Genomic DNA, 25,683 nt, shown 5'->3' on the forward strand with positions numbered 1-25,683 from the left:
AGCTACTCCAGATTTGATGGTATTCTGACATGAACTTTGATCTTCTGTTCACCCCACAGATTCTTATTAAATGTGCCTTCTGCACCACAAACAGGACTGTAGACCCTATTCGAACATCACATTTTGGAACCTTTAAATCCCTGCTTTAAAGATGGACATACAGTGGCCCAGGGAGGCCAAACGGACTGCAACTTAAGAAAACACCAGCAATAAGAAAAACGCTGCAAAAGCACACAAAACAAAAACAGAAATAGGAAAAACGACAACGGAATTAGGAAAAAAGAAAACAGAAACAGGAAAAAAACTGATTTCCAAAAGCACAAGGGAAGTGTTTCTGGGGAGACAATAACCCGACGGACCAGTTGCAGGAACCAAAATATGCTAAGAATTGCGCTGGGAGACACTTAAAAGAAGTGGAGGATCTATCGGTTTTGTGAGGAAAGAAAAGATGAGAGGTACGCGTGTTAGCCTAAAAATACGTCATCAGTAATATATGAATCATGATAAAACACACCAACCATATTTTGGGTTCCTGCAACTGGTCCGTCGGGTTATTGTCTCCCCAGAAACACTTCCCTTGTGTTTTTTTTTTCCTATTTCTGTTTTATTTTTTCCTCTCTGTTACTTTTACACCCGGTATGAAGGTTGGACTGAAGATTACTCGTGACATGGTAATGCTCCATAAATATGTTTATATGTCACCTGTCATTTTTTTCACCACATCATCACAGGTGTTAAATTCTGTTCCTGTTTCCATATAGATTAAAGAGACTTTCATGCCCTATGCTGGTATTGAGTTTGTAACTCAGATGGGTTCTCACATCCCTGAATATGTCAACCCTGGATTAGAAATGCAAACGAATGTTTTCCATGACAGTGGCCTCCATGCCAAGATCACCAGAGCAGTCATGAAATTTAACAGAAGGAGGCATGTTATCACTGCTGACATCCAGATCCCTGACTACAATGTGAAGGCTGGAGTTAGGCTGGGTGTTGTGGATGGAATCACACTCTTGATTTTATAAACAAAAATGTTTGTCAGTGCGCTCTGGTTGGTCGTGCCAAGTAAGAAAGCAGATTTTCCTACCAGAGACACTATTCCTGAATACTTAAGTGCATGGTAAATATTTAAACAATCTAATTTTTATACCTCAACAACATAAACAATGCTTATTTCCCTATGCCTTTTGGAGGAAAGCCAACTTAAGAACTTAGCTCCCCACCAGCTTTGACCACTCCAGACCTGTCTTTAACAGTATGGACTGGAAATCTCCTCGATGAAGATTCCCATCCCAGAGATTGTTATTCCTGAGAGCTTCACTGTGTCTATTCCTCTGTTTGGTAGAGCTGAGGTTTCAACAAATGAAAAATAACTTAATGACAAAGAGGCCTCTGTGGCTTTTGGCTAAGTTGGACATTAAAATAACCTCCCCAAATAAAATCCCAAAGCTTGAAGCTACACACTGAAGATCACTGATACATTTAAAATTAACTTGTAGTTAAAATGAGGAGCTGTTTTTATTTGAAGGATTTATTTGCGGTTTGTGACTTTGTTTCTTTTATAATGTTTTGGTACTTTAAATATCTACTAATAGATTTTGGTTATATAAACTGTAACACTAGTAACTCGAAAACACTTGCTGCTAAGCTAAAGAGGCTCTTTGCATCCGTTGACTTAAAAGCTTATATTGAGGAACTAGTGAACTACGTTCTTAGAGAGATTCACACTGACACTGATTTCATTCGGAAAGTAATTCAGGGTCTTGACATCGTGAGTAAGATCAACATAAATTCCAAAATGAGAAAATGCTCAAGCAGTCTAAAAAATTAAATATTGACAGAATTATCAATTATGTAGTTTTATGAATGCCTTTAAGGATATCAACATGTGGAAACCACTAAGTATTGTTTTCATGTTCAAACTTGAGGCCAATTTTATTGCATTGTGTGTGCATTAATTTGAAAATCAGGGCCCCTCTGTTGGTCCTCTGTGGGCTCTTGCTCTCTGGGGGGCTTCTAGGTTTCTGGGGCCTGGGTCTCCTCCATGCTTGCTTCATGTCCTGGGGGCCAGGGCTATGGCTCCCGATACCCACTAGTGTGTGTTCACAGACACAGACTATATCTTTCTTGGCTGCTGCCTCAAAGCATACATTGCATTTTCAGCCTTGTGCTTAGTAGCATTCAGTATTTATTATCTATTGTTTCTTATACTTATCTAGGTTGTTGCTGTGATCTCCCTACTGTGTTGTTCTCTTTTTGCTTGTTCTTTTTTTTCTTCCGGCGCATGAAGTATTTTTACTTGGTTATTTCTCACCTCTGCATATGAAGGTAGATCCAAGGAGAACCAACATCTTCTAAGCATATCTCCTTATGTCTGGAAAGTTCTTATCTGTGAAGGAAGGATAAAAATGCAACAGTGATACTGACTTGAAAGATATTCTGGAACTCAAAGAAACCTACAGATGCACAAATGTAATGTCTATTTGCAACCAGAGGGGGTCACTGGAACCTTTTCTTCACAAAATATGTAAAAACAGTGCTACAAGGCTGTGATAGCTCATATGTTGTTGAATTAATGAGAACCAAAAATAGACTGGGCATTTGTCTTTTCATGTGTATGAGGTAGCATGCCGCGATACTTATTGTAAAAAACATAGTTAACTTATATATTTTAATTCTTAACATATTTTGGTAATGGAATTTTGTGTTAGAGTGAAAAAAAAACATTTTAGATATAAATAGGTAACATGAAAAGCTTGAAGCTCACAGGGTTGTTGATTTTTCTCAAATATATTTCACTCGTGTGAAAAAGAAAGTATACCTTCTTGTTCTTCAGTGTTCAGGTTGTACATATCAGGACATAACAAAAAAAATTATCTGGTCAGGTCAGGTTATCAGGTTCTAAAATAATTGAAACACAATCACAAAAGAACAACAACAGAGAATTATTAAACTGTTTCATTATTTATTTAACAAAAATTAAGTCAAAATTAAAAAAAAAAAAAAAACATGAAAAACTAAGTATACCCTTACTGCTCCCATAGGAGGGTAGGTATCAGCCCAGTGCTGCTAATCAAATACATTTAATTAACTGATCGTCAGCAAGTGTGAGCACCTCTATAAAAGCAGATGTTTGCCTTCTGGTGTGTTAACACAGTGCCTAGTACGAAAGACGTGGTCAGTAATCTTAAAGAAGCAATTGCTGCTGCCGATTAATCTGGCTAGGCTTATAATGTTATTTCTAAACAATCTAAAGTGCATCATTCTGCAGTGAGAAAGATTATTCACGTTCAAAACTGCTGTGTGGAAATCCCAACAAATTGCAATGCTCAGAGAAACTGCAAGAAAACAACCAGGGGCTCTATTTTAATATCTACAGGCCACAGTTAGCATCTTAAATGTTCAAGTTTACAACAGCAAAATTAAAAAAGACTGTGGCTTTTTTTTTAGAAGACTTCCCAGGAGAAATATTCTTCATACCAGAAAAGAACATTCAAGAACCAAGATGGCAACACAGCTCAGGTGTAAAAGGTTGTACCTGAACAAATCACAAGATTTCTGGAATAATATATTTTGGGCAAACAAGACCAAGATGAAGATGTTTGGTCATAAAGCACCACGTTTAGTAAAAATCAAACAGCAGATTTGTACCAGCAGATCAAACCCACTGTCAAACATGGGGGTGGATGAGGGATGATTTGAGTCCTTTATATACCCAAGTATTCTAGAGTCGGATGTGAGGCTATCCAGCCTACAGCTAAACCTTGGTTGAAACTAGATCAAACAGGTCAATGATCCCCAGCACAACAGCAAACCTCCAACAGAATGACTAAAAAAGAAAAGAACGAGGTGTCTCAATGCTCCAGTCAAAGTCCAGACCTCAACCTGACTAAAATGCTGTGGTGAGACCTTAAGAGAGCTGTACATAAATCAAGGCCCACAAACCTCAATGAACTGAAGCAACATTATAAGTAGGTGAAAATTCCTCCGCAATGATGTAAGAGACTTATAATGTCATCCACAAAATGATTACTTCAGTTTATTGCTGCTAAAGGTTGCTCGAAAGCTACTGAATTATGGGGTGTACTTAGATTTTCGCACTTTTTAGCTTAATTTTTGTTAAATTCACAATTACACTGTGTAACATGTCTTGAGGTTTTTGTTCATCTGAGATCGGATTTAGATAACTGCTGAGGACCGTATGATTTTTGTTTTGTCCTCTTATACAAACTTTACAATTAAAAGAGGGTATACCTTCTTTTTTCATATGTTTGTAATTAACAAAAACATAGTCTCTGTATTTATTTCATCACCGATGTACAAGACATTTTTTACATAAAATTAGCGTAAACAAGTCGTGGCAAACCAAGCACAGCACCTCTGATAAAACTTTGAGGACCATTGCCAGAAACTGAAACCTTTGATCCATGACTGCCCTTCCATAGCAGTACAGGAACATGTTATCAAGTTCCTGAAGATAGTAGAAGTTACTCGTCAGTGAGACGTAGGACAGTGTTTTCCCAGTGCTCTCCTTAAACACGACAGTAAGTTTCCAGATGCTAAACAAATCAAGCCTCTTCTTGACCATAAACACGTGAACAAACATTGTGAAATTTACACAAGCATTACATTATGCAACATTATGCAATAAATTAGACATCTAGTAAACAATAGCTGCAATTATTCATCATCTGGTGGGTTTAACATGTCTGTTGCACATCCCTATTTGGTTTTGTAAGACACATCCAAAGCCACCTTCCACAAGTTCAGTCTTGACCAAGGCAGAGAAACCTCAGATGCTCTCCTAAAGCTGCAACATCTGTAATATTCTTGTCTCTCAAGCTAAAGCAAGCTATAAAAACAAATATTGGGTAACTGCTATTACCATGACTCAAATCCCTTTTGTTCAAACATACACGCAGTAGCTGTTCAGTCGCAGTGTGTGTGTGTGTGTTTGTTTCTTCTATTTTAGTTTGCTGCTTTCACTGTCTTACAGTGTTGTACACAGGTTTTTACATTTTTATTTTCCGTGTTAAACACATCAAGTTCACGTATAACTAAACGTAATATTTAAATAAAAATGCCTGGTTGGTGTTTGATACCCAACTACACTGTATATAAAATGCTTGCCAAAGAAACACACAGGCATTACTTAATAGTGACCAGCACTGTGTTGTTCATCAGCTGACAGGAATCAACATGTCTGCATTGCTTTACTTTGATTCACCTGTTGCACATCTTGATCCAGTGTTGCAAAGGCCACCCAGAGCTATTGTCTTTTGCTGCAGCTGCTCCAAAGTTGTGGAATGATCTGCCCTTGCACGTTAGGCAGGCCTCTTCTCTTTCCGAGTTTAAGACTCTTCTTAAAACGTATTTATTCGATGAAGCCTTTGGCACTGTTCAAGGGGGTTGACTCAGTTTGTTTTAACATGTTTTATTTTATTTCATTTATTTAGTTATTTATTTTTGCTTTATCTTATTATTTTTTATTATTTTTATTTTACTTTGCTTATGCTATTTGTATATGTACAGCACTTTGTGAACCCTGGTTTTTTATAAATAAAGCTGGTATGGTATGGTATGGTATGGTAGTTCAGACCAAGTCAAAGAAACTGTAAAGATTTCTTCCTAAAGCTGGTTTATCTGCTACTCTGTTGATTTTAAACTCTGACGCAAGTGTGGTAAGCTACTTTATAGGCCCAGTACTAATGATGTCCAGTACTAAGAGATGCATTGGTCGTTCCAGCTTCATTGCTAGAGTCATGATTAGATTTATTTAAACATACTTAAAATAACTTTTAAAACATTTTAAAGCAAGGATCATGACAAAAATCATTCCATTCTGAGAAAGTACGCTTTAAACCTGAGTAATTAGGTTGATTTATTGTGCCTTTGAGGCAGTGATACATGAGCCAGTGTGATGAAACTTTCATCTGTTTTAAATCCCATAAAATGCATTCAGTGTACAAGGCATAAAGCTTTGAAAGGAAGTTAAGAATTAAAGAAACCTGAGATCTGAGTCTTATTTGGTCTCTGCATTAGTTTTTAATCCAAGGATTTTGAAACGTAGTTCTTTTCTTGTTGCTTCAGAGAATTGTCTGACTTTTCCAGTTCACAATGATGAGTACAATATTCATCTTGTTATGTAAAAAAAACCAAAAACATTTGAAAGTTATTTTAAGGCAGAATGACTAGCATGAAAATAAAGCACAGGGACGCGGTTAATTTGAGTGTAAAACTGCAACATGTTGTTTTACTGTCATTCTAAAAGGTTAATGAGTAGGCACATTTGAGGGTGGTATATGCTTACCTGACAATTTGTGATTACACTTTGCTAGGACCCCTGTTTACCTTTAGAACTACCCTAATTCTTTCTGGCATAGATTCAACAAACTGCTGAAAACCTTCCTCTAAAGTTTTGCTCCATGTTGACATGATAACATTACACAGTTGCCGCAGAATTGTTAGTTGCACAACCATGTTGCACCATTCCACCATCCCACGATGCTCTACTGGATTAAGATTGAATGCAAACTCATTGTCAATACTCTAGTAGCCTGTGGTAGGCAAACAATCCTCACCTGGTGTGAAGGGGCCCACCACCTGAACACTTCATACAAAGCAGGATGATTTTTCCAATCTTTCCAATTTTGGTTAGCGCACGTGAGCTGTAGCCTCGGTTTCCTGCTCTTAGTTGTGTATTGGCTCATAATCTTTTATACTAAGTTATGTTCCTGATGTGTTGTCCATCAAATTCAAACTGAGCTCATATTTTTCTTAAATGGTACTATTTCTAAGTCAAACATTTCATATGTCATCTGTGTTCAATTGTGGATAAAATGTGTGGTTTATGGTATTTTAATATCACTGAATTCTGTTTTTATGTACACAACAACCCAACTTGTGGAGAAATTATAGTATATTTTATTAATTTTAATATTTATCATGAAAATATATCAGGATTAAGGTTAAAGACAGTAAATCTTTAGTTATTGTGTTACATTTGACAGAAAATGCAAGATATTTCTATCTGCTTTGACTCTTCTCTGTATTTCAGTTATGTCATTATGACTCATGCCGGATCAACAACATACTATCACTACAGTATCAGAGGGGATTTTTCTGAGTGGCTCTAAAGCAATGAAATGTCTCCTTCCAACTAAAAACTGTAAGAGTACAGATATCATTCACGCCATGATCTCATTCTTAAATCATATGTGTTATTTTTTAATGACTTATATACATATATCTCCCATGTTTGTTTACTGCTTTGTGGTTTGTAGTATTATTACTTTATACCTATTAACTAAATGTCCAGCACTGCCATTTCCCTCTTTCATCCACTAAACATCTGGTTCAAACGTATTAATCAGAGGTAATATGTTCACACTGGTTTTGATGAACAAAGGCGAGCACTTAAACCTGTTGAACCTTATTGATTTGGTAAGTTCTCCTTGTTTTCGGAGCTCAGCAGAAGATCAGTATCTCAGACTGAACTTTGACTTGAGCCCAAATGAAACAGGAGACAAACATCTTTTTTTTATATTTATTTAGGAAACTTGCTTTATTTTTAAAGTGATCATTTCATATTTCTTTTCCTCAAATATTTAACCATAATACTGCGAGTGATTAAAGTACATAAAAAAGCCAAGTAAAAAGGTTCAATGCATATTTCATATTACTCTTTTAAATAGCCCACATTTTTTCCATTAAACTAACTAATGATTGGTCACCTCATATCATCTTGTTCACTGCAACTGGCCTGTTGCTAAATTAGATGATCTGCTGTGTGGTAACTTGACTTTAGTCCAAAGATAGACTGGTAAAAAAAAGATTTTACAATTTTTGTTATTATAAAGGTTTCTCCTTTTCCTCTGACATAAAAATCGAATCATTAATAGCAGAGGCAAAAGAAACAGACATGTTAACAGGAGGTGTTGGTGAAAGGGCTTATTTAAATAGCGTTTTTAGTATTAGTCCCAAAAATTCACCATTTTCTCCTATATTCCCATAAGTCCACATAGTCCATATAGTCTACATACTGTACTGTAACCCATTTGCACAGTGCTGATGTTACTCTTGTGCAACATCAGCTAGTCTTCTTGTGTCTGATCGACTTATCTTGAGTTCATTTCTCCTGTGAGCCTTATCTAGAAGATTTCACAGGCTTTTCTTAGGAGGTGAAAGGTTAGCCATAAATACTGAGACACCACTGCTGAGATTTATTTGCATCCAGTCTGGTTCCCACTGGGAGTGACTAAAGCTCCAGGGGGCTCTGGCCTACAGGAAGCTATGAAACCTTGCCATCTTTCACCCTGTTATTCCGAATGCACCACAGCAAATGAGAAATCAAAGGGCAGGTTTATGGATTACTGGACCTTTAGCGATCTGAGAGGCACTGGTTATCATTCATTTAGCAGCTTCTGCACTTTACTACTTCAGGCCATTTGTCATATTATAATAATTATATTGCATAGTGCATATTGCAGTATAAGTCATTTCAGTCAAATTAGAATTAGCTAAAACTAAACTCTTCTTATTTTGTGAAGAAACAGTTTAAAAAGCCACGGTTGAGGTTTAAGGCTATTACAAGACTACAAGAGTCTAGGGTGGATCCTAAAATGATGTTACACCCAAATGCAAGACATAACTATTGGAGTTGGGCTGAATATTTCCTGTTCAGGAAGATATGGTTTGAGTTTTCCATTCAGGTATTTCAAGGTTTCATTTTAATTTTATTCTATAAGTGAAATTACTCATTATAATCACTTTCACTATGTATTTTTTTTCCCTGGATGTCCAAGTGCCACCCTAGAGATCCCTGCAGATGCACTGCACTTCTGATGACTGGTTAGGCCCATTAGAGTCCTATCTACCATGTGCATGTCATAAAGCACCTAATGCTTGGAGACGTGCTTTAATATATGCTGATAACAAACTTTAAGCAGGAGCACACTAGCAGCAGGCGATATAGGTTCACATGCTTGAGCCATCTATGAGGCAAAGGTGAGCGTATGTGAAGGCGTTCGCATACTTGCAGTACATCATAGTGCCACAATTGTGTTATAAGCTATATTTTGAATCGTATGAACGTTCATGCAGTCATAAGTTTGAAACAAAGAAATAATACTCAGAAAAACTTTATTAATCCCAAAGGAAATTCTGTAAAATCAAAACTGAAACCTTTCTCGGTTTGAACTGATTGCCTCTTAGAATAATGGCACACAGCGTTGAAATGAAAGTCAATAAAATCCTGATACTACCAAATGTTTTTGTGACCTGAGCTTTGAATGCAACATACAAACAAAGTTATTGATCCATGATGAGTAGTACTTACACAACACTGATGATGGTTATTAAAAATGTTAGCTAGCAAGAGTATATTAATGTTGTAATAAAACAGAATGATATATGATAACACATAAACATTAGTATTATCCTAGTACCACAAAATCTATGTTGTACTGCACTATATTACTTACTAACACATAAAGTAGTACAGCACTAAATAATAAATTATCTGCTAGATACAAATTGTCAGGGGGGGTTAACAATAAGCATTAGCATTAGCATTCTATATTAATGACCTCAGGATGATCTCAAACCAGAAATAATAAAACAACAGTCATTTAGAATAATCACTGGCCACCCCCACCCAGTGCTGACAGACAGTCTTTTTACCTTTGACCTGCCACAAGGACTGCTCAGACTTTGGAACCAGGGCAACACATTTGCAAGTCCCTGCAATCACATACAGTATGTCTTGAAAGCTATAAAAGCCAAAAGGCGAAAGCACAAGAATTAGTCTTCAGAGAAAGAGGGGGACTCTTCTTACCTTAAGGCTTCCAGGAGCTCAACCCATGATGTTGGGTTACAAGCTCTGCCTTGTGCTGTTTCTGGGCACATGCACACTAGCCCGTGAGTACAATATTTTTTTCCATTTAAAGGCAGTGGATTTTTAAAACTTAGACCTGTATGTGAATTAAATCTGTTTGTTTAAAAATATGTAACGAATGCTTTTTTTTAGCTTTGTGAAAAGTTGGCAACTTGCTCTGAAATGGAACACATATTTTACAAATTTGAGACGATGATATTTGATACTGTTTATGTCTCTTACGTTTTTAAAATAGAGCAAAACAAATGTGTAGCTATTTAATTAAACTTCGACATGTAAAAATTTACAGTAAATATTGTTAGTTTGTGTTAAGTGTTTTGCAAGGCACTGACAAATAAAATTACTATGTTTTTTTTATTAGTAGTATTTATTAATGTATTTAACGTGTAGCTTAAACATTCACCAAACAAAAATCCCCGGTTTCCCCTCGGGTTGGAGACTCAAATTCCTTAGGGCTTGCATAAGACAGCGTATTTGGCATAAAATCTGCCAAATCAAATGCGCAGAGACTCACGCTTGGAATAAGAGAGCGGCCAAATGTGGCATAATTACTGTATTCAATCATTTGCAATTGTGTTGTTGCACTGTAATGGCAGCTTGTGCGTTTGTTTGGGGTTCTTTGGTTTTTCAGAGCAAGATGTTGGAAGTGTTGAGGAACCATCTCCAGCCTGCTTTTGTGAGTGTCTTTGTTGTCATTGTTTAAAAGTAAATATTTTACAATGTGTAATTTAATATTATAAAACGGGAAAATCAAAATGGGAAGCTTGAAATATTTAATTTCCATTATACCTAGAATGTATATAGAGAACTACACATTAAATATTTGGCTTCAGTTCCATAAGTCCTGGATGTAAAGCTTTGGTTTGAGTGGAGTTAGCCTTGAAGTTTTTATTTTAGTTTAGCATTTGATAAACTGGCTGTTGTTGTTCTAACTATTGCTGTAAATGCTTTAAATACTTTTCAGTGGCCAAAAGATACAGGCACTTCAGAAGATTTGTGTATGACTACGAAGCTGAGACCTTTAACACTGTGAATGGAGCTACAGACAATAAAAGCGGCCCCAAAGTCTCCTGCACAGTAAGTCTTCGAGCTTAGATCATTGCTGAGGAAAAATAACAGCAATCTCATGACCCTGAATGTAAAACAAGAAGTCCAAACAAACTGTTTATTCTGCTGCACAGGTTGAGGTTGATGTGCCCCAGACCTGTAGCTTCATCCTCCGCACAACAGACTGCTCTCTGAGCGAGGTTGTTGGCGTTGACAATGAGGGGAATCCACTGTATCGTCCTGCTGCTGGAGCTGAGGCTTTCAAAGCTGCCATGGAGAAGTGAGTCATCTTGTTTGTAGGAAAGATTTATGTATTTCGTTAATTGCTCTCAGAAATTAGGATCCAGGGTAACTGAGGAAATCAAAGAGTGACCTGAATGGCAGGCTGTAAATGATGATCTGTCCACGTCAACAGAAACACTCTAAAGATCACAGTTGAAGGACAGACAGATGTCAGGCTGTACCCTGAGGACAATGAGCCCGTCAACATCCTCAACATCAAGAGAGGAATTGTCTCAGCTCTCATGGTGCCTGTGATGGAAGAGGAGAAGAACAATGAAATGGTAGCTCCCCTCACTTGTTTATTACTTGATTTTTTCTTTTTTGGGAAAATTTTCATAGCTTCATAGTTGGCAATTAAATCACACCAAGTAGAGCCTGATTCAGTTTGTTGTTTAGTCATGCATAGATAAGTTGCACAAGGTGCAGATAAGCTGGCCCAGTCAAAGGAGATAAATACACTGTTGTAACAGCATGTTCCAACAATGACAATTTTCAGCAACAGGTCAAAGTCCTAGATAACTTTATCTTGTTATTGACATGCGCTGCTCTCATAATGGAGGTAATCTTTAAGAATGATTGATTACCTGATTTAAGAGATAAGTTAAAGGAAGGAATGCACGTCCATAGGTCCAGTTCTTACAGCTTGAATATTGAATTGTTTTGAACATCCTAATCATTTCCAGCCCACCGTGCACGGAGTGTGCTCCACCGACTTCACCGTCAACAACAAACAGGACATTGCTACTGATGTGACAGTCAGCAGGGATCTGTCCAGATGTGACTGGTTCACTGCCCGCAGACAGGACACCAGTCCCCTGGCTCTCGTCTCTGGGATGGTAAGAGTTCAACAAAAATCTGACACTGCCATCACAAACTCAGGCCAAGAGTCAAAATATCAGCACTCAATCATCAGGAAAAAAATATGGTCTGATTACATTATTAAATGAACCCAAGCTATATTTCCATAGTATAAAACCACAAAGCAAACATCCATCCCTTTTTTCTTCCAACGTCAAGCCACAAAGTACATCTACATTTCCCAGCATTCTACATTCTCCAAACTTCTGACAAAACATTAATTTTTATTTATTTATTTATTTATTGCCTGTCAGAAATACAGCCTGTCCAAGCTGATCAGGAGCACTCAGAGCTGTAACTACAGGTTTGACAACCAGAAGAAACACATGACCAGTGGAACCTGCACAGAGAAACACATCTTCCTGCCCTTGTCCCATGAGTAAGTTTTATTTTGACTTTTTGTATATTTTTCATGAATAATTTTGTGAATTCTCTTTGAAATCTAACGCACATTTGGGGATTTCTCTCTTCTGAAAAAAGAAACCAATATGGAATTTCTGCTATGGTGAAGCAGACTGTGACTCTGAGAGCGACTGCCAAGATCAATGACAGAATCTTTGATCACAGTGAGTGCTTCTGTTGTGTGAAAACAAATTTTGTAAAAAATAGGGGGGAAAAAACAATATAAATATTTTACGTGTGTCTCTAACATCCAGATTCTAATAGATTTTCCACTGCTTGTGATTTATTTCTGTACAGATGAGGACAATGTCAGGTACTTGCCCATGGATGTTGTTGACGACAAATCCCCAGTGCAAACCATGGATGCTGTCGCTGCCACGATGCAGAAGCTGAACTCTCTGTCAGAGACCAACGAGGGCGAGAAGCGCGCCGGCCTTTTCCGCCAGCTGGTGTCAGAGTTTCGTGGCCTGAAGGGGGACACCCTGAACTCGGCTATTGTTGAGATGACAGACATTTCACCCTCTCTGACGTGGCAAGCTCTGGCTCAGTGTGGTACACCAGAATGCACTAGCGCCATGCTCAAGCTTCTCAGGACCTTTCATGAAGATGCTGTTGAGGTTGATGCTGTTGTCTACGCCCTGGGGCTGCTGCCCAACCCTTCACAGCAGATGGTGAAAGACTTGCTGGCAATGGCTCAGTACAAGCAGAGCAAACCCATCATGTATGCTTTGAGCAATGCAGCCAGGAAGTAAGTGAACATAAATATATGACATTCTGAAGGACGCTCTCCTCGATGCAGTAACACTGAATTGTGGTACCTGTTGTAAATTAATACATAATCCCTAATGTCTGTCTTTTCCTCTAGACTGTATAAATCTGAGGGAGTCACTCCAGAGATCACAGCTGTCTACAACTATATTGCTTCTCTTCTGGGTGCAGACTGCGCTGGTGACAAAGACCTGACTTTCCTGACTTTAAGGGTAGGTAACAAGACGTGAATAAGACTACATTTTCATTCAAGAAACTTTATTATATCAAGACAATACAGAGGGGAAAAAAAAATGATCCCACATTTCCTGAGGACAAAGATAGAAAAGTTTTAAAGGGAACATTTAATTGCATGATTTATGATTTGCTTTAATATTCTGTCCAGGTTGTTGGCAACATGGGAGACGCAATGGAGGCCACCGATCCTGCTATTAAGACCACCCTGCTCAAGTGCATGAGACAGCCCGCAACCACTTTGTCCGTGCAGCTGGCCGCCATCCAGGCTTTCAGGCGCATGTCTGTGACAGATGAGGTAACTAACCACATTCCTCTTCTACATGAGCAGTCTCCTTGCTTCCCGGTTTTATAGTGGAGACAAACTGCAGCTACAAAGACCATTAAGTCACTGTTTTTTCAAATTGTTTTCCTGTCCAGATTCGTGCCAACCTCCAGAGGGTCAGCCAGTATCCCAAGGGCGCTGTGCAGAAACGTCTGGCAGCTTATCTGATACTGATGAGAAACCCTGAGGACAGCGACATTGAGGTGGTGAAGAAGCTGCTTAACCAAGAGCAGAACGAGCAGATCAGGGCTTTTGTGTCCTCCCACATCTACAACATCATTTCCTCAACTGATTCAGAGACCAAAAAGTAAGAATGAAGCATTTTTCAGCTTAATGTGTTGTTCTATACTAATATAGCGCCGATTTGGGCACCCATCTATTTACACTCAGCTAATAGTTTTACTTTTAATCTTCACTCCAGGCTTGGGGAGAAAATAATGGATGCCCTGCAGGACACAGAAGTTTCTACACACAGCGACTACACCACAAAATCTCGCAACTATGAGCTGGGAATGGCACATGAGAGCATGGCGGCCAAAATTCAAGGCAATGTCATTTTCGATCCCAGCAGCACGTTGCCAAGAGAAGTCTTGCTGGAAACTACCCTGAATGCTTTTGGTTACAGCATGGATATTTGGGAGGTATGTACAGTGCTTCTCACGCACAATTATTTATGCCATTTTTACACCTTTAACGCTGAACTTTATTCATGGGGATTCATTTTATTAGATGGGACCTAACCCCAACAACTCCTGGTTCATTTTTGTATTCATATTATTAAATTCCTTTTGGCAGGTTGGCATGGAAGGAAAAGGCTTTGAGCCAACCATTGAGGCTCTGTTTGGCAAGAATGGATTCTTCCCTGACACAGTGTCCAAGGCTCTGTACTGGGCTGAAGAACAGATGTCACCAAAGATCAAGGAAGTTCTGGAGAAATGGGTTGCTCCACTGAAAATAGACGGGCAAAAGGTATATCACTCGCATAACTGTTTCTGTTAAACACTCTTATTCTTAATGAACGTATCATTGTCACTCACACCAACGTATCTAACATATTGGTCCCTTTTTCTTAAGGCTCCTGAAAACCTTGCAACAGAAATTGTCCGCAACCTCAACAAGCTGGTAAAAGACCTGCAGAACCGAGAGTCCCCAGAGGCCATGGCCTACCTGAGGCTAATGGGAGCTGAGCTTGGCTACATCAAGAGCAATGAACTGAAGTCTATTGCTGAAAATGCAATGATGTATGCAAACATTTTCATGAGGATAGTACCTACAAAGGTAGTGTTCTGCAGTCATTAATATAGTGTCTATATAGATTTATTTTTATTTGCAGCTGAAAAACTCTATTTGTTAACTGTATTTCTCCCTGTCAGGTCATGTCTAACCTGATTTCAAGCACTCGCAATGAGATTTTTGCCCATTACATCTTCATGGACAACAAATTCATGATGTCAACAGCATCTGGCTTGCCTCTGACATTTGCTCTGTCTGGCACCTTTGCTCCTGGTGCAAAAGGAGGTCTTCGCATGACTCCAAACATGGTAAGGTTTCCATCTACTGTATTTAACCTGTGTTTAGCACCATACTAAAACAGCAATTGTTATTACAATGTTGCTGTTTTAATTGTTTGTTTCTGTGACATGTACGTAGAATTCTCAGTCATATTAATCCTGACTGTTGGTCATTTTTTCCCCACACACTTCAATTTTTCTGTGATCCCCTTTGTTTCCAGGAGCTGGTGTTCATGCCCGCAATTGGAATTGAGTTCATGACTCAGATGGGAATCCATGTGCCTGAATTTATTGTCTCTTCAGTTGAGATGCACACCAACATGTACCATGAGAGCTCTTTCAATGCCAAGATCACCATGGAGCAAAACCAGGTCAAACTTTCCATCCCTGCTCCACAGGGCACCATGAAATTCTTAAGAATCAGGTAAAAAAAAAAAAATCTGATAACTTACTTTGTGTAATACAAGTAAATGATATTAATTGATATTGATTATTCAATCAATATCATATAAATATTAATTATAAAGAACACTACCAACAGGGAGCGTATTGCATTTCATATATTCTGTGTTTTTAATAATGTTGTTAGAAGTTGTAAAGTAATTTTGCTGTTCTTTGTTTGAAATAGCAACAAAGTTATGATTGTGGGTGCTGGACACGCTACAGTGATCCCACACAGATTAGCCGACTCCAGCTGCAGCCCTCTCTTCTCTGGAGTCAAATACTGCACAAAAACACTTCATGGTGACGCTCCTGGCAAGACGGCTGCTCCTTACTTCCCTCTGAACGGAGAGACTGAGTAAGATGTTCTTTAAAAAGTCAGGTTTTGCTTTGTTTCTTTGTTAAATAAGAAATGGAAATGCCTTAAATATGATCATGTAACATATTTCCATTTAATGCTGAATATTGTTTAGTATATTGTGGTACAGTTGAAAAGAAGATGGTTAAATACAGATAAGAATAGGTCAAGAATAGGTCAAGATGAAAAGATTTTAGCTCATCTCAGATGGTGGATATATGCACATGAGATTATAGATTTTATTGCTGCACAGTACCAAATTGCATTAAAAGAAATAAAAATGTACTAAAGACTTTATTTTTACCCAAGGTTTGCTCTGGACATCGAGCCTACTAAAGAGGTCTCTGAGTACACAGCCAGTATCACCTATGGCGAAGAAAAGGACGGACGCCACAAGGTTAATTCTGTGAAGATGACCCTGAGAGCCGAAGGTATGAATATTGCTTTTTTTAAATCAAGAATTTTATTACATGTGCTGCCTCTTTCTTTTCTTTTTCTTTTTTTGAGTTATACAGATAAGTGATTAACCTTTTTCTGACTCTGTGACGTCAGGTGCTCAGCCTACTGAGGCTACAGTCACCATGACATACAACAGGAACAGAAATGTCTTCAGCACTCAGATCAACATACCTGACTTTGATGTTGAGGCGGGCGTCAAGCTCGGCATGACAGATAGCAACGCCAGAGGCAAATCTATTACCCTCGAGATCTCCAACAAGAACGTGCCTCAACTCACTCTGACTGGCCGTGCCAAGTGAGTAAACCCAGCAAAATATTTTCCTAAACTGTTCCGTTACTTTACTATAATTCCACTGACCTCATTGCAGAAATTAACTGCTTTTTTTTATTATTAATTATAGGCTTCAGGCTATGACTGATGGCATGCTGCAGCTTCAGCTGTTAGTCCCCTCACTCAGGACAGATGCCACAGTCACTGCTACCATGAGCAAAGCCGACGGACTCACCATGGAGATCAGAAGTGATGTCAAGCTCCCAGAGATCTCCTCCATTCAGGCAGTCACCTTCAAATATGGTAATTTTGCTCAAGAAGAGTGGCAATGGAGCTCAAAGAATGGTCATGTCAGGCACAGTTTAAAACACTGTCTTTTTACTGTCACAGGCGAAGAGCAGGCTGAGGTTCAGCTGATGTCCAACATGAATGCTGAAACAAAAGTCCCAGTGCATTACACTAAGGTCGTCCAGGCCTGGCTGAGGAAGACTGCAGAGGATGTTATGGACCAGCAGGTTATCGAAACTGATATGAAACTACGACACATCCTCAACAAAGGAATTGAGGTAAAAATAATTTTATACTAACTGAATGTTTATTTCGTAGTTTTTAGTCTGTCCAGACTGAATCATAAGAAATATGATGTGTTTTAATCAGGCCAGCAATATCTGGATGGACAAAGTCTCAGCTGATTGTCCCTATATGGCGAGACTGAGGAACAGCTTAGCTATGATGGAAATGCCATCTGTGCCTGAAAACCTGTTCATGAACCTGTAAGTGAAGCAAAAACATTAACTAGTATCTTCACAATTGTTATTATAATAAAAAAAAAAACTTTCAAACCTTATACTGAATAAATACAACATTTTAACAAGTTCCCTACTCTCACCATTTCAACAGTGAAAGCACACTGATATACCAGTTCAACCAGGACCGTCTGACTATCACCATCCCAGTTCCTTTTGGGGGCAAATCATCTGAGGAGCTGAGGATACCTCAAATGGTCACCACTCCACACATTTCCATGCCGAAGTTGGGCATAGATTTTGCCTCACGAGGAATCCAAATCCCAACTTTTAACATCCCATCTGACTATGATCTCACCCTGCCTCTGATGGGCATGGTGGAAATGGCTGCCAAGGTCGACACCAACTATTATAAGTGGGAGGCAACAGCGTCTGCTGGTAACAACACTGCAGAGTCTCCTAACTATGTGGCCAAATTCAACATTGTGGCTGACAGTCCGATCAAATTCCTCTCATTTTCAGCTGAGGGTAATTCTTTATTCTTTATTCTTATAAACTATACATTTGTTATTGAACAGTGCAGAAAAAACATAGACGCTGATACGAATTGTTAATTTTTTTTTAATTTGTCTGTTCTAAAGGAGCAACCAAAATCACTGACACAGAAGTGGAAACTATGGAATTCACTCTTGATGGTTCCCTGAAACACATGCTGATCACCACAGGTTTTAATGTTCAGGAAACCATTGCAGTCACAGACAGTTTGATGTCAACTGGCCGCTACAACGTGCATGCTGTTGCCCCTGTGGGTCTGGACACCTCCCTGACTATTACTACCCAGATGACCCTTGACTCTAAAAAGTTTTTTGGAAATGTTAACACAAATGGAAGTGTCACTGTTGGACCCATGACCGCTTCCACCACCTATCTCTACACCTTCTCGGTCGACCCAGCGAAGAAAGAAGCAATAATGCAGAGTTCACTGAATGTGAAGTCTGAAGACCTGAAGCTTGAAAACAAGATGAAGGCATCATATGCAGAGGAAGAGCTTCTGTTTGACTCTAACACTAAAGTGAACAGCGACCCCATTGTGCACAACACCAAAATTAACCTTAGGTACAAGGATCTCAAGTTTACCATCCAGTCCAGCTCTGAGACACAGGCTGACGAGAGGATGCTTCGGAGCCAGATAGATTTTGCTGCCTCTAGAGGACAGGCCAGTCTCAGAATAGAGAATCTAGCCGATGATACAAGCAACCGTATCTACTCACTGCTTACTGGTTCCCTTAATCCCTCTGGCATGGAGGTCAACACTGAGGCCTCCATGAACATCTTTTCAAGCATCGCCTCTCACAAGGCCGCCTTTTCCCTGAACACCAATGGCCTGACCACCAGCTGTACAACAACCGCCCAGCACAGTCCATTCACATTTGAGAATATTTTCCATGGTACAGTTGACACTTCAAGTGCCACCATGTCTCTCACAACAAAAGGAGGCATTAAAGAAAACAAAGCAGAGCTCACCATTGGAGGCAAGATTGCAACCACAGAAGTCTACTTTAACAGCAACTTTGAGGCTAACCTCTTTGATATTAACAGCAGGAACAGAGTGAACTTCAGAGTGAATGAAGATGGCTTGACTCTCTCTAACAACATGGTTGGCTCTTTCAAGGAGATGAAGACTGAAAACACAAATGCACTGTCTCTTACACTGAGATCTTTTACCCTGCAGTCCAAGACTGACAACTTGCTTGACAGCAGCAACTCTTACAAGCATGACATCACAGTCAACATGGGCCGTTGCGTCTCAGTTATTGTGAAAAATGACCTGAAGATAATGGAGGTTAGCTTCGTGAATGATGCCCAGTTCAAGGCAGAGCCCTACAACCTGGAGCTGACTGGAACAGTGATGGGAGCTTTCTCAGAGGAAGAGCTCAGACACACCTATGAAATCAAGTTTATTGACATGGTCCTGTCTGCAAAGTATAACACCAACGGTAAACTCCTGGGAACTCAAATGACGCATACCACTGATATCGAGGTTGCTGGCCTGACCATGAAGTTCAACAATGTGGCTAACTTCAACTCCCCATCTCTTCATCTGGACAGCAAAGTTGCAACTGTGGCTGCACCCTTCACCCTGAACATTGATTCCATTTTCAATTCAAATGGCGCAGTGAATCTGTATGGAAAGCAGAGTGGCGAATTATACAGCAAATTCCTCCTGAGAGCACAACCCATGTTTTTCACACAGTCATTTGAGTACAGAGCTTCAACCACACATGAACTAGAAGGCAGACCAACCATTACAACAAATATGGACAACAAGTTCAGCAGCATGCTGAACCTCCAAGAGCAAAGTGTCGCACTGAAGGTGACATCTAAAGTAAATGAGCACGCCTTTGAACAGGAAATGAGTGCCTACAACAATGCAGAAAGAATGGGTGTTGAAATGGCAGGAGCAGTCTCCACTCTCCTCTTCAGTGAGTCCAGTCAAAATTATGCCATCTCTGGATTTGTGAAATATGACAAGAGCAGTGACAGTCACTCTCTCCAGATCCCATTTATTGAGCATCTGCCTGCATTCATTGAAAAGATGAAGAGCACAGTGATGGTACTGATGGACAACAGCATTGAGATGCTAAAAGACATCAACAACAGGTATGAGATCAGTGCCAAGTTCCAGCTCAAGGTGGCAGAACTAAAGGAGGCCATTAACAACTTTGACTTCAACCTGTTTGTCCAAGACCTGAGAAAATTCATCAGCTCAATGGAAAACTACATCACCAACCTGACACCCAAGCTCCCAACTGAAAAAGTTATGAACATACTGAAATCTATCAAAGACACCATAATGATTTGGATGAAGAAACATGACATTGAGAACAAGTTCCAAGTGATTTATACCAAAATTGAAGAGATTCTCTCCAGCTTTGAAGTTGAAAAAACGATTGGAGCCTTCATGGATGAGATTGTTAAAATGATGAAGCAGTATCAGGTCAGAGAAAAGATTCAGCGTGCATTTGATGCTCTCAGGTCAATTGACATTCAGCCTGTGATGAAAAACATAATGGTACCTGTTCAGGAGCTGTTGAATGAGCTATATGCCTTTGACTTCAAACAGCTAATTGATGACATGAGTGACTATTTCATCAGAATGATCCAGAAAGTAAGGTCCTTTGATTATGACACCCTCACCATGGAGCTGAAAGAGAAAGTGGCAGAAATGAGCAAGATCCCCTGTTTTGGAAAACTTTATGGAGAGTTCAAAGTTATTTCACCTCATTATAAACTCACAACCACTGCTGACCTGGAGAACACCACAACAATTTCTGATACACCAGAGTTCAAAATGAACCTCATCTCAAAGACTACATCTACTTTGCGAATCCTTGACTTCACTGTGGAAGCCAGTGCACATTTATCTGTGCCCAAGATGAGTCATGTGACCATCTCTGAGCTCATCAAGGTTGATCAGTCGTCTTTTGAACTTGACCACAAGGGTCAAATGACCTTCTATGGTCTGACAGCTGAAGCTTCTGCTGATACTATTGCAGCAGCAAAAACTGAGCTCTACTCTGCAACCCTTGTTAACAATGCAGTCTTCAACATGGAAAATGGAATTTCAACCACCGTAGTCACTACGTACGTACATGGCATCAACATGCCTGCCCTTAACATCTTTAGTGAAATGGAGATTAAAGAAAATGTAGTTTTCCTGCTTAAAGATGGCTCCATCCAACTGACCTTTAACAATGTGGCCAGAGAAAAATATGCAATTCGGGACTTCTCAGATGAGGCACGCCACAAGAGCGACTTGTCAGTGGTCATGGATTTCCATAAAGCCAAAGTGAGTTTCACTGGAACAACAGACAGCAACTTTGTGAAAACGAATCAGAATGTTGGTGCTGAAATATGCATTTTCAGCCACGTAGTTGTTGATGCCAAGGCTGAGACTGAAACACCTTTCATTAAAAACAGCGTTGCAGAACTCAAGTTCGAGGCAAAGGTTGAAGACATGAAAATTGATTTCTCTGCCTCTCACAGTGCACAGCTGGTTGGTCAGGTTGAAGGAACTCTCTCAAACTCAGCCCTTGCTCTGGTCACACCTAATGAGCTTAAGCTTGATACCAAGAACACAGCAAATACCAAAATTGCCCTTCCATTAAAGCTGTCTGGAAAGATAGATCTCCAGAATGACATTGCTTTCACCCTGAACACCGAAGTGCAGCAGGCTAGTTGGACAGGTCTGGCTAGATTCAACCAGTACAAATACTCCCATTACTTTGCTGTGGACAACAGAGAAACAGAAATTAACCTGTATTCCCAAATCAAAGGAGATGCCAATCTTGATGTATTGAAGCAGCCTATCACCATTCCTGAAATTACCTTGCCATTTGTTGACATGAAGACACCAAAAGTGGAGGACTACTCACTGTGGGAAGACACTGGTCTGGGCAATCTACTAATCACAACAGAGCAAACATTTGATATGAGCTCCAAGCTGAAGTACACTAAGAACCATGAGTTGATCGCCATTAACATCAATATGGATCCAGTCATCAATGCGTTTAACACCAATTTCAAGACACTGCACAAGAAAATGATGAATGGCAAGGATAAGGCTGCTGCCATACTCGCTACATCATATGACAAAGCAAAGGAAGAGTATGAAAAATATAGCACTGAGTTGCCTAAAACTATTACTGTCCCTGCCTATAAGGTTCCCATGATGAACATTGAGACATCAACATTCACAATTCCCCTGCCTGACTTCACCCTCATCACAATGCCCACTCTGCGTGTGCCCTCTGCCCTGCGCAAGGTAACTCTTCCAAAAATCACCCTGCCCAAAATTCAGAGCATCAAGATCCCAGTTATGGGTGATATGACCTATGAGATCTCCATGAAGACACCAATGATCACTCTCAAGACTAACGCAAGCATCCTAAAGCAGGACAGCATCGCCATCAAACTAGATGCTTCTTCAACATCTGAATTTGAGATCCTGAATGGAATGATTGAGGGCAACACCAATGTGAACGTGATGGGTGGATTTAAAATGGCCTCTCTCCTCAATGTGAAACATTCAATGCTAGAGGGACATCATGACAGCACCATCTTCTTAACTACTGAAAATGTAGCTATCGCCATCACAAACACAGCAAAGGTCAACATTCTTGACCTGACCATGGAAATCTATGAGGAGATTACTGGAAATCCAGAAGAAGGCCTTATTGTCACAGTTTCCAATCCATCTGCAGGACTCATTGCAGTTCAGATGCAGGCTAAGCGACCGGCACAAGTGAAAGCAAGACTCTATGGTCGTTACCCGGTAAGATAATAGTCTACTATCGATGCACTTTCTAATAAAAGCTGATTTTTTTTCAACCTAAATGATGTATTATTTAAATAATTAACTTATTGGTTTTTATGTGTCCTGTTTAGTCTGAGCCATCCACAGACATTGATATCTTGGGTCTGAAGATGTCTGTGATCAACTCTGAGAAGCTGAACCTTCAAACAACCTGGAATATGGAAATACCATACGAGATGATGCTCGGAGCGAAGAAACAGGTGCCTGCGGTCATGGAAATAGTGTCTGAATCTGCTGTCATAACATACAAGGCGGTCAACAAACAAGTTAGAAGACTCGAAGGTTCCTTTGCACAGGCTAAAAAGCAGGGTAATGTGATGTTCAAGAGGGCTATTAACAGTCTTGAATCAGTAAAATCTTGCAAGATTGTGACCACTGTCACAGATAATACTGTTTTAATCCTCAAAAACTACCAGAAGAAAGTTGAAAAGTTCCTTGATGCTGTTGTTAAATTTCTGAGAGAGACTAGGTTCCAGATTCCTGGCCATAAAGAGAAGCTGTCTGGGCTTGAGGTCTATCAGAAATGTACTGCTTTTGTTGCTGATGTATCTGAAGAAGCAATCCATAAGATTCCAGAGTACCTTTCTTCCATGTTTGCAACGGCACTTGATTATTTCCAAGCCACTGAATTCACCTTCCCAGGTTCTAATCGCATCGTCAGTGGAAAGGAAATTCTTGACGATATGTTGGTAGCTTTAAAGAAAATCCAGGACCAAGTGGTTGTTACTGTGAGAAAATTTAGAGATATCCGGCTGGAGGACATTGTAAAGAAATTATCAGCAATCATGCAGTTTACCATCCAACAGAGTGAGAAGCTTCTCCAAACTCTGAAATCCCAGAATCTGGAGACACTTTCTGACTTTGTGAGTACTGCATACAACGATGCCATGAACTCTCCTGTTCTGGCTGGCGTTATCAAGCCGGTTGAAGAGGTCTGCAGAGTTGTAATGGAATATCTAAAAGCTGTGACTGCTAAACTCCAAAATATTTTGGCTGACATATCTAGTAAACAACTCACAGCTGACATCCAGTCCTGGATTAATTCAATGGTGAAAGGCATTAATACTCTGCACAACAATGCCATTACATCCCTGAAGGAAAAAAGCAAAAATGTTGAAAAATATGTTAGAGTAAGTGACCAAAAAGTAGAGGTTGACATCCCTTTGCCATTTGTTGCCAAATTCAACTAAGCAACCATAGCTAACAATGATATAGGATATAGTGTCTGTATTGACTTTCTGTGTTTTGTAACCAACGGTGTAATAGTGAATCTATTTTCATAACAGCAAACCAAACTGAGCAATAAAAATTATGCCTGTATAATGTTTGTTCCTTTGTTTATTATTTCACAACAGACGCCCAGTGCTCCCTTTGTGTCTTGTACTATTTAAAACAAAAACCCTGTCTGGGTATCAATAAATACAGTTTGTACTGCATTCATGTCTGTGCATTCTTTACATAAAGTTTACCTTGACTGGTTAAAAAGATTGGAAGCTAATGGACTATAAATATTTCTTCATGTAGTTTTATGTTTTCCTGTACAGATTTAAAACAATAAAAAGCTTACTCCCTAAAGATCACAGCAATACACCCTTGCTAGTAATTTTTATCCTCTGGTCTAATTTTAGATCGGACACAAATAGTTTCTGTGATACACACACACACACACACACACACACACACACACACATATTTCTTATAATAAAACAATCACAATATAGAAACAGAGTCATTTTGACCAGGGTTATAACAATAGTTAGAAGTCAAGTCTCAAAATGTACTGCCCCTTTGGAATAATAGGATTATTTTGTCTGGGGACAGCTACAGGCTATGTGTCATCATGAGAAGTGGTGAAATAAGTATACAGCTTATTGACTCGTGTAACGCGATAAATAAGTCATTAGAAGTATAAACAAACTTAAATCTTTAAAGGGTTTGCACATAATATGAGAACGAGTAAACTATGAGACTCTTAAAAGTAAACATATTCATAATAATGGGAACGACGACAAATTTATCAGACTGTCTGTCATAAAAACAAGAAAATGCAAATATTTTTTAAATCTATCAAAAATATATTTATAACTAAAACAAATGATGCTGTTATTTATTATTTATTAGGCAAATGAAAAACCGAATCCAATGTTTTCTTACCCAAATATGAACAAGTACACTGGACTTCTCTGAGATCTCAAATATGAACCAAACATAACATTCAAACACTAAAATTGATTTTTCTATTCAGGAATGTTTGTAAATAACTGTAGTAAAAATAATAATAATGTGCTTTAAATATTTTTTCAGCTTTTCTGTAAAATGGTAAAAGTGGAAATTCATGGCTAACAACAATAATTATATTTTAGCAGTTAAAATATTTATTTTTAACATATTGTAATATTAACAAAAAAGGATTTTTACAATTACCAGTACTGTTCATTTTGGGCATTTAGGTCATAAATCTGTATAGTGGGGTATAATTATTCATTTTCGTATAAGTGTTATTTAATGTTGTCACTTGTTGAAGAGCAGGTATTTTGAACTAGCATAAATTTCTTTCAGCAAAACATACAAAAGTTAACTGCAAATACACAAGTACATTAGATTTACTCTTGTTTCAAAGGCCTGAATCAAAGTGATGGTTCAGTGGATCCTGATTAAAGCAAATAAAGAAAGAAATACTAATAGAGTGAATTTTCTAAATTTACCAGC

General features: G+C 38.9%; 2 protein-coding genes across 2 annotated transcripts; both read left to right on the forward strand.

Moving 5' to 3' along the window:
• Positions 1-638: 638 nt before the first annotated feature.
• Positions 639-16,125, forward strand: LOC102206459 (apolipoprotein B-100-like). The gene is made up of 19 exons (XM_013910319.1): positions 639-671; positions 762-980; positions 1,257-1,341; positions 10,860-10,972; positions 11,077-11,222; positions 11,358-11,505; positions 11,908-12,060; positions 12,337-12,461; positions 12,563-12,648; positions 12,782-13,232; positions 13,350-13,464; positions 13,638-13,784; positions 13,907-14,118; positions 14,233-14,452; positions 14,607-14,780; positions 14,886-15,089; positions 15,185-15,352; positions 15,544-15,746; positions 15,951-16,125. Exons 1-19 carry the CDS (start codon positions 639-641, stop codon positions 16,123-16,125), a joined length of 3,177 nt encoding a protein of 1,058 aa, XP_013765773.1.
• Positions 16,126-16,192: 67 nt separating this feature from the next.
• On the forward strand, positions 16,193-24,164 carry LOC106456183 (apolipoprotein B-100-like). The gene is made up of 9 exons (XM_013910320.1): positions 16,193-16,200; positions 16,431-16,552; positions 16,674-16,875; positions 16,982-17,154; positions 17,242-17,417; positions 17,509-17,624; positions 17,752-18,125; positions 18,239-22,932; positions 23,046-24,164. Exons 1-9 carry the CDS (start codon positions 16,193-16,195, stop codon positions 24,162-24,164), a joined length of 6,984 nt encoding a protein of 2,327 aa, XP_013765774.1.
• Positions 24,165-25,683: the final 1,519 nt, after the last annotated feature.

Source organism: Pundamilia nyererei, unplaced genomic scaffold (assembly GCF_000239375.1).
Source record: "Pundamilia nyererei isolate P.nyererei 1_Seehausen unplaced genomic scaffold, PunNye1.0 scaffold00041, whole genome shotgun sequence".
Taxonomy (NCBI): domain Eukaryota; kingdom Metazoa; phylum Chordata; class Actinopteri; order Cichliformes; family Cichlidae; genus Pundamilia; species Pundamilia nyererei.

Excerpts from the sequence above, each read along its gene's own strand:
- LOC106456183 (XM_013910320.1), top strand. Across the intron at positions 16,876-16,981 it reads ACTCTGACTGGCCGTGCCAA|GCTTCAGGCTATGACTGATG; the intron begins GTGAGTAAACCC and ends TATTAATTATAG. Across the intron at positions 22,933-23,045 it reads GACTCTATGGTCGTTACCCG|TCTGAGCCATCCACAGACAT; the intron begins GTAAGATAATAG and ends TGTCCTGTTTAG.
- LOC102206459 (XM_013910319.1), top strand. The coding sequence starts at position 639 with ATGAAGGTTGGACTGAAGATTACTCGTGACATG. Across the intron at positions 13,233-13,349 it reads TTGAGCAATGCAGCCAGGAA|ACTGTATAAATCTGAGGGAG; the intron begins GTAAGTGAACAT and ends CTTTTCCTCTAG. Across the intron at positions 15,353-15,543 it reads TTCGCATGACTCCAAACATG|GAGCTGGTGTTCATGCCCGC; the intron begins GTAAGGTTTCCA and ends CTTTGTTTCCAG.